This window comes from Theobroma cacao, chromosome 9, assembly GCF_053813885.1.
Source record: "Theobroma cacao isolate CCN51 chromosome 9, ASM5381388v1, whole genome shotgun sequence".
In the NCBI taxonomy this organism is placed as follows: Eukaryota; Viridiplantae; Streptophyta; class Magnoliopsida; order Malvales; family Malvaceae; genus Theobroma; species Theobroma cacao.
Genome location: NC_142647.1, coordinates 1,854,928 through 1,864,366, shown reverse-complemented (window position 1 = coordinate 1,864,366; position 9,439 = coordinate 1,854,928). Strand labels below are relative to the sequence as shown.

The window sequence follows — 9,439 nt, the reverse complement described above, 5'->3', positions numbered from 1 at the left end:
ACAAATTTATTAGAGAATTCTGGTAAAAGGTAGTAGAAAATTTAAAGGATGTGTCCCTTTCTTCAATCACTTTACTAACTCCACTTACTCTCTTTTGCTACAGCTAGTTTCTCTTCACACATTTTATTTGTCGATGCTTTTCTACTTTCTTTGAATGTTTATCCGTTGTGCTTGGCTCGTTAGTTTCAGCACCACCTATTTTTGACTAAATGTTCCCCAGCTTCTCACTAAAGCTACCTTCAAAAACTCAAACATACCCTTCAACTCAACCCATAGGCATAACCCCCAATTCAAGGTTAGCAATGGTCATTTCTGCCACCATTAAAGCCCTACCAACTTAGTTGGTAAACAGATTTGGTTGTACTTTTTCTCATTTGATCAAGATTAATACATCAAATCAGATATGATCTAATTAAGCTCCTTCTCTTTTGACTAAATGAGTGGGAATCCAATTCAAGTTCAAAAACCCAAAAAAGAAGGATAATTTTCCCCTTAAAAGTTGTGTTCCTCCCACAACAAACGGCCGTGCAGTCGGTGCAGGGTCTTTTTCAATCCTGTCAGGGGTAAACTCTTTGGAACTCTTTACATCCAGCTCTGACTGCTGAACAGGGTGTAGCTATTCAACCACAGTAGTTGATCGATCTTGATCCACCCCCTCGTGTGAGTTTAACGTAATCTTTACGAAATTAACTTTTGGGGTTCTTTTGCTTGTGCTTTGCTCAAAGTTAATCCTCCCTCAAGGACACCTGAAATAAAGAGAAACCCCTTTCAGAAACAACATAATGACAGTACATTGGCCTCCGATTCGAATTATACATATCAAGTTTAACCTGAATGGAAGCTGTGAGTCTGTGACAATGCTTTGGTTGAAAGATTAGTTCAGCTAGTTTCTTTAGCTGGGGGGGTGGGTGGCGCGGCATGCCCCTTTAAACCATAGCACTAGCAGCTGCAACAAGAAGGGAAGTGATAACACAGTCTAGGCTTTTAATGGCACGCTAAAGCTCTCTCTGTCTCTGGGTCTGGGGTATTGCATTTGGTTTGCAGAGTTCAGAATAACTCTGGCAATGGCAGATTGTTATCACACCCCATTAATTGAAACCTAATTATAGCACGCAACTGGTTGGTTCTTCACGGGGCCACTGTGAAATTCATGCAGGCTTACTGCCTCTCGTGAAGTGGACCGTGGGTGCCGAGTATTTAAGGCCTTGCACTGTCTTCCATGATGAATATGTACGTGAGCTCCGAAAATTTCAGTGATGGAAACATGAAACCAAAATTTTTTTAAAAGTAATGATAGATAAAAGGACAAACTTCCCCATTGTGTCCAAAATCTCTTACTACTGAGTCTGTACTCTTGTTTTTTACGAACAATTTGATGTCTATGAAGTTGAAAGCGAAACCCAGAGAATAATAACCCCCATGGCTCTTAAATACTGGAGGCTTTTCTCAGTGTTTGCCAACTTGCATATTTATTCTTGTGCCCCACTTTCCTGGATAGGGAAGAAATGTACTGATCAAAAAAGCAAAACTGCCAATGGAGAACAAAGATCATGCAATCCACCTAGCCTGATTGTAGGTTTAGAGTTGGATGAACAAAGAAAAAGTTTTACTGCTATCAGATTGAGTTGTTGCCTTGTTGGGTGCGGAGAATTTTGCTGGTTTACTGGATTTGATGAGGTTTAGAGCCACTCATACTTTCAGCTTGTTAATGATAAAAGACCTCCATGGCTACTTCCCTCGAGAGATTCCTTTTTTTTTTTTTCTTTCTTTCGTTGTATAATCATTGGATCGCATGTGGACCAGGAAACCCCGAGCAGTGACTGCCAAGGAACACACATGTCAAGGAGGGGGCTTACCTTTTTGATTTCCTTCAAAAACACAAAAGGCTAAGCTCATCATAAATTAAGGGAAATGCTGCTGCTTTTATCACAACCCTTGTCTTTACTCTTTACCTTCTCCGCACCTGCTGCTGTCATCTCAACAACATGATCAAACGAAAATCCTGGCAAAGATCTTTATCTTGTCCCTGCATATACTGCCATTGCATACATGTTGAAATTAATCCACTGATACACTTAGTACATAATCTATTTTCAGTTATAAACCGTAATTGTCTTTGGGGTATAATTAGAACTTATTTTCTTGCATGGAACTTTTACAACAGGTGGACATTCTAGACATGCTGGTGAAAAGAAAAAAGAAGTAGAAAAGTAAAGAATTTTATCCTTCCTTGGTCAAAATTCTGGTAACAGCTCAAGTCTGCAGGAACAGCTTTCATTTTCCCTCTGGAGCAGATGTCAAGGACATTTTCTTTTCTTCTTTCCTTTTCTACGGTTTGAGAGAAGTTGACCACCACCAGGCTGCTGCTTTTGTAGCTGAAATACAACAGTGAGTATGTTGCTCATTCTGCATTTTCCTCACACCTGAACCACCAATTAAATATAGATTTCCATGCCCCCTTTCTTTTACCCCATGAACAACAAATCATTTCCATTTTCCATCCATATATTCTGTCTCTAGCTATAATGATTGATAATTTTTGCTTTCTCGACTTTCATCCAAATACAATGTGGCACCACGGGTGTGATACAATAATTTACACAAGGTATAATCATTAACGGTCCAAAGAATGGTTCATAGCAGCTGTCATGTTAATTGCCTAATAAGTGCCTAACTGAATATGATTTACTTTATCTATGAGTTTGCAATTTGGCTTCAACCACAAAAACCCTTTTCTTATTTCTGTAACTAAACAATGAAAGTTGATGATTTCGAAGGTGTCCCACAGTGATTCATATACTAATTCAAATTAAGACACTGCTGATAATGTATAGGATTCTCTCCAGTGGAAAAAGGAAGAAAAAGATGGCTCAAAGATATGAAAGCTTTATTCCGTAATGGCAAACACCATCCAATAAACTTAAGACCGCAAGGCCCCATCTTGCCCCAAAAAGCAGCTGGATAATATTCTCATATCAACTAATCACTATACGTATTCCCTCCTTTTATGCATCTTTCCCTATTTCCCATGCATTAATTCATCTAACAAAAACACGGAAACGCAGTTTGCAGTGAGCTGACTTACCTTTTTTTTTTTATTGGTTGTGTTTGTAGTTTGTCTCTCTTCCTTCTTCACTGCGAGTTCCAATGGAGATTTCTCAATGGATTTACTTCAATCTTCTGTTCTCTTCCATGTTAATTGCAGTGGTAATAGCTGCTGATCCTTATTCAGATGCTCTATTGAGCTTAAAATCAGAGATTGATGATTATAACAGTCTGGATGATTGGTTAGTTCCCCCTGGAGGAAATCCTTCAGGGAAAGTGTATGCATGTTCCTGGTCTGGTGTCAAATGCAACAAGAATTCAACCATTGTTATTGGTTTAAACCTTAGTATGAAGAATCTTGCTGGTGAATTACCTGGAAAGCAATTCAGTGTCTTCACCGAGCTTGTTGATCTCAACATCAGTCAAAACTCATTCTCCGGAGAACTTCCTGTTGAAATCTTCAATCTCACCAGTCTAAGAAGCTTAGATATCAGCAGAAACAATTTTTCTGGCCACTTCCCAGGAGGAATCTCCGGTCTTAGGAACCTGGTTGTTCTTGATGCTTTTAGCAACAGTTTCTCAGGGCCGTTGCCTGTTGAGCTTTCCGAGCTTGAATTTCTCAAGATTCTCAATTTAGCTGGCAGTTACTTCAATGGACCAATCCCTTTAGCGTATGGGTCTTTCAAGAGCCTGGAATTTCTTCACTTAGCAGGAAATTTCCTCACTGGAAACATACCACCTGAACTGGGAAATCTCAAAACAGTGACGCATATGGAGATTGGCTACAACTCTTATGAAGGAAATATCCCATGGCAGTTGGGCAACATGAGTGAGCTTCAGTACCTTGATATTGCCGGAGCAAATCTCTCTGGCTCAATACCCAAGCATCTCTCCAATCTTACCAAGCTTCAGTCACTTTTTCTCTTCATGAACCATCTCACTGGATTGATTCCATGGGAGTTTAGCAGAATCGTGCCACTTACCAACTTGGATCTCTCCGATAACTTAATTTCTGGGCCTATTCCTGAGAGCTTTTCAGAATTGAAGAATCTAAGACTGCTCAGTCTTATGTACAATGAAATGAATGGCACTGTCCCAGAAGACATAGCAGATCTTCCATCACTGGATACCCTGTTTATATGGAACAATTACTTCACTGGGTCACTTCCACGAAACTTGGGCAGGAACTCAAAGCTTAGATGGTTAGATGTTTCAACCAACAGTTTCATTGGCAGCATTCCACCTGATATTTGTGCAGGTGGTGAGCTATATAAATTAATCCTGTTTTCGAACGAGTTTACGGGCACTCTTTCACCTCTATCCAATTGTTCTTCGCTTGTTCGCATTCGACTTGAGGATAATTCATTCTCGGGTGAAATCCCTTTTAGGTTTAATCATCTTCCTGATATCACATATATAGACCTTTCCAGGAACAGGTTTGCTGGCGGAATTCCCTCAGATATTTCTCAAGCTTCAGAGCTTCAGTATTTCAATATCTCTAATAATCCAGAACTAGGGGGAATGATCCCAGCACAAACATGGTCCTTGCCACTTCTTCAAAATTTCTCTGCATCATCTTGTAACATCTCAGGGAACCTACCTCCGTTCAGATCTTGCAAATCCCTTCTTGTTGTTGAATTGCAGATGAACAATATGTCAGGAGCTGTCCCAAAAAGTATTTCCAATTGCCAGGCGCTTGCGATGATTAATTTAGCTATGAATAAGTTAATTGGTCATATACCTCAGGAGCTTGCTAGTCTTCCTGCTCTAGGTGTTGTGGATTTGTCACGTAACAATTTCAGCGGTCCAATACCTGCAGAGTTTGGCAAGTCTTCAAGCTTAGTACTTCTAAATGTATCATTCAATGATATCTCCGGTGCCATTCCCTCAGAAAAGAGGTTGCAATCAATGGGCCGAAGTGCATATGTTGGAAATCCAGAGCTCTGTGGAGCACCTCTTAAATCATGTTCAGGTTCAATGGCAATCTTGGGAAGCAAAGGCAGGGGAAAGCTCAGATTAGTTCTGTTGCTCTGTGCAGGAGCAGTCATATTCATTGCAGCATCAGTTTTCTGGCTAATTTATCTCCGCAAAGGAAGCAAAGGCCAATGGAGAATGGACTCGTTTATTGGACTCCCACAGTTTACAGCAAATGACGTTTTGAGAAGCTTCAATTCCACTGATTCCATGGAGGAATTGCCACCGCTATCAGCTGCAGTTTGCAAAGCAGTGCTGCCCACTGGAATAACAGTTTTGGTGAAAAAGATTGAATGGGATGCAAAGAGAATGAAGGGTGCCTCAGAATTTATAACACAAATGGGAAATGCAAGGCACAAGAATTTGATCAGATTACTTGGTTTCTGCTACAACAAGCATTTGGCTTATCTGCTGTATGATTACTTGCCTAACGGAAATTTGACTGAGAAGGTGAGAATGCGAAGAGATTGGGCGACCAAGTACAGAATTATAATTGGTATTGCAAAGGGACTTTGCTTCCTTCACCATGACTGTAATCCTGCAATTTCTCATGGAGATTTGAAGTCAAATAATGTTGTCTTTGATGATAATTTGGAACCCCGCCTAGCTGATTTTGGGTTCAAGTATCTGATACGGTTGATCAAAGGTACTGTTCCAGCAACAACTTCCAGAATGGGAACAGGTAAACTTAACTATTCCCTTTACATGGATTCCTTTTATTCAAAACTTTGCCATTTCAAACAAACAAAATTAACTTTTGAGCAAAAGTTCCTTAGATATTCAAAGCTGAGAGAATGTCTGAACAAACTGGACCATATTTTTTTGGGTCTATGACATAGAATTTGCTTTCAAAGTACGACTAGACCATTAACAGTTATTATTCCCTCGTGAGCATTCCCTACAATACAAACAACTAGCAACTGCTTCAATGTTCCAAAAGGAATAGCAAAACGAGTCTATTTTCTACAGAGTTGATGGAAATACATTCTTGCTTGAAAAGACATTATCCTGATTTGAAGCAGTGGCTTAATTTCCGTTGCTTCTTTTGTCTTCCAATCTTTCGTTTCTAGAATCAGTTCTTGAAATTCTTTTTTGAAACCTGAAACAGGTCAATCCAACGATGCAATCAAGGAGGAACTATACATGGACATATACAACTTTGGGGAGATCATTCTGGAAGTATTAACTAATGGTAGGCTGACAAATGCTGGAGCAAGCATACAGAGTAAACCGAAGGATGTTCTTTTGAGAGAAGTATACAATGACAGTGAAGCTGGTTCCACCAATTCACTGCAAGAGGAAGTAAAACTGGTTCTCGATGTTGCTATGCTCTGCACCAGAAGCAGGCCAGCTGATCGACCATCCATGGAAGAAGCATTGAAGCTTCTATCAGGATTGAAGCCGCAAGGTAAATAATAGCACTATTGAAGCAGGAGAGTTGTGATATTAGCTTTCACCATTACAGTGGAAGGACCCCAACAGATACATATGTAGTAGTAAATAGTTTTTGATGAAAATATTTGTATTTTGATTTGGTTGTTAGCTTGTTTATATAATCTCTATAGTGTTTTTCTACTTAAAATTCTTATGATAGGGACAGAGCAACTGATATCATCTTGTTCCTTATACAATGTAAAATGTGGAAGTTTGAATTTGATCATATATTATTTCAATTTGACAGCTTTAATCTCGTTAAGGTTTTGGTGCCAAGCCTGGGTAAGTTGGATCAATCAATGCTGTGAAATTCTTCTTCAGTGAAGCTTTAAAAGTGTCATCTAAGTTGCTCATCTAAATGTAACTTTTCAAGCTAATCTGTACCCAAAGGAGTATTGCTTCAAGTAAGAAAATTTGCCATGGGCATTCTTTGATCTTTACATGGAACCAATGACAATGACAGATATATGTCTTTGTTCGGTGTTCCCTTTGGTTCTAACATTCCCAAAGTCTTCATCATTAGCCAGAGACATATGATGATTATCAAGAATCCTATGACTTATTTCAAACAAGTTACATGCAATCCTGTTCCTGTCCCAGAGCGTTCAAACAGACATCAAGCGCGTCAACGACACCCTGAAAACTATCAAAATTTGAACTCACGACGTCAACATCCACTCCCAACCTCTTCGCCCCCACCGCGGTGACCGGCCCATGAGCCGCAACCACTAACCGCGACCACCTCCTTCTGACCATCCCCCAATCCCATCCGAACTCCCTTAAACTCTTCAAAAACCCCTCCACTTCCCCACTACTCGTGAAAACAACGGCGTTCACTTCCTCCTCGTGCTCCTCCCCCTTCCTTACCACTTCCTCCGCACAACTAGGCCCTACCCACCTCGTCTCGTACGCGTCAACACGAATCGGGACCCACCCACCACTCTCCAAATCCTTGAGGAAATCCGGAACAACTGGAGGCTCGTTTAGTCCGACAACTTTCGGAACCGGACACAACACTCTCCGACCATATCCTTTCCCGAGAGACAAGGCTAGGCTGTTGGGAGTAGCGGTTGGAGGGACCAAAACTTTAATCCGTTGTAAATTGGAACAAATTTGAGAGATAAAAGGGGTGTTGATTAACTCTGAATCTTTGCCTAAGGCAGCGAGAATGAATGTGGGGCCATGAGAGGGGAGAAGGGGTTTAGGGAGAGAGAGGGCGGCAAGGGAAAAGGAGGTGATGGAGGCGCGAGAAGGGAAGGTGATAGCGGATAGGAGAGAGAGGAAGTGTGGGGAAAGGTGGGTGGAGAGAGAGTGGGGAGTGGGATGAGTGGTGATGGTTGGGCACCAGAGAGGAGTGTGGCCTTTCAGAGTGAGGAGGTTGGAGAGTCTGGCGGCGTAGTTTGGTGGCGTGGTGAAGATGACGGTAGGCTTCACGGTGCTGCTGGAAAGAGGGGTGAGGTTGGGGATCGGCATTGCCATGGAGGTTTGCTCTTTGCTGCGGTGGTGCTTGGTTTTATCAAGCAGCCTGTTCGTCCTACGCAGCGAGACGTTAACGTTTAACTTTTGCTTCCACAAGGTGGGGGGGGAAAAAAACATCAACCAAAATTTATGTGCTTTTGGTCCGCGTAAAAGCCCAAAGTCGTTGTAGTATAGTGGTGAGTATTCCCGCCTGTCACGCGGGCGACCCGGGTTCGATCCCCGGCAACGGCGATTAAATGTTTTGCAAGCCAAGACTTTTGTCTGTACTGGGGATAATTGATAAGATAAAGATATTTCAAAATTTATTAATTGATAAAATAATTAAAATTTATAAATATCTAATTAAAATTAAAAAATATTTATTGAGATTCATATTTTAATATTTTAGACATAACTCATTAAATACATACTTGATTTTACAAAATAAACATCCAATCAAAATTTAAAAATATTTATCAAAATTTGTATTTTAATATTTTATATATTACTCATTAAATACATACTCGATTTTACAAATTAAATATCTAATTAAAATTTATAAATATTTATCAAAATTTGTATTTTGATATTTTAAACAGTACTCATTAAATTCTCAAATTTACAAGTTTAAATTTATTTATTTATTTATTCATGAATATTTGATTAATTATTTTAAACTGAAACCTTGAACTCAAAATCTAAAACAAAAATAAAAAAGATAAAAACTTTCTACGTTCAAAATATTTGTTTCTACTAAGGATACCAATAGTAAGTTATTAGTTATTTTTTAAATATCCTATATCAAATTTTATTAATTGTTAAGTTAACTAAATTTTATAAATATTTAATTAAAATTTAAAAATACTATATGAATCTGTACCTTAATACTTTCGACACTATGTAATAAAAACTTTCAATTTTATGAATCCAAATTTATTTATTTATTCATTAAAAAATAAATTATTTTTTAGTGAGTCAAGAAACTTTCTACTTTCAGAATATACATAGTAAAATTGAATTGGATATAAGTTATTTTAATTTTAATGAATTTACATGTCAATCTACTCATCAAACAACAAAATATTTGTTTTTTCCTTTTAACCAAAAAGTCAAATAAAATGGAAATAAAAAATTACTCATATTTTTCTCTTTGTTTTTTAAAATATCTCAAAATAAATTGTTATATTATAATATGTTTAGTATAATTTTTTAAAATTTAATAATAAATATATTAAAATAAAAACATTCAATTTAATTTTATAAAAATAAATCAATAAATATTTAATGACGGAGAGAAACAGCAGCGGTTCACGTGGGCAAGTATAGAAAGAATCTGACAAAGATCACGTTGATTGGTTCCTCAATTCAATTTATGTGGGACAAAATAATTTAGCAGTAATATCTTCAATTAGTATTTTTTATTTAGGATTTTCTTTAATATTTTCATGATTAACTTAGAAAATAATTCAGTTAATATTTTTAATTTTGTATATAATTAGTATTTTTTTTTCAAAAAATAAAAAAAATT

General features: G+C 38.1%; 2 protein-coding genes and 1 non-coding gene across 3 annotated transcripts; 2 read left to right on the top strand and 1 right to left on the bottom strand.

Moving 5' to 3' along the window:
* Positions 1-3,147: 3,147 nt before the first annotated feature.
* On the top strand, positions 3,148-6,699 carry MOL1 (Leucine-rich repeat transmembrane protein kinase family protein). Its single transcript, XM_018128151.2, has 2 exons — positions 3,148-5,701; positions 6,128-6,699. Exons 1-2 carry the CDS (start codon positions 3,148-3,150, stop codon positions 6,433-6,435), a joined length of 2,862 nt encoding a protein of 953 aa, XP_017983640.2. The 3' UTR covers positions 6,436-6,699.
* A 133-nt stretch (positions 6,700-6,832) lies between these two features.
* Positions 6,833-7,999, bottom strand: LOC18587903 (uncharacterized). Its single transcript, XM_007011951.3, has one exon. It carries the CDS (start codon positions 7,930-7,932, stop codon positions 7,027-7,029), a length of 906 nt encoding a protein of 301 aa, XP_007012013.3. The 5' UTR covers positions 7,933-7,999; the 3' UTR covers positions 6,833-7,026.
* A 92-nt stretch (positions 8,000-8,091) lies between these two features.
* Positions 8,092-8,163, top strand: TRNAD-GUC (transfer RNA aspartic acid (anticodon GUC)). Its single transcript has one exon. It is a non-coding gene; the product is annotated as a tRNA-Asp (tRNA).
* The last annotated feature ends 1,276 nt before the right edge of the window (positions 8,164-9,439 follow it).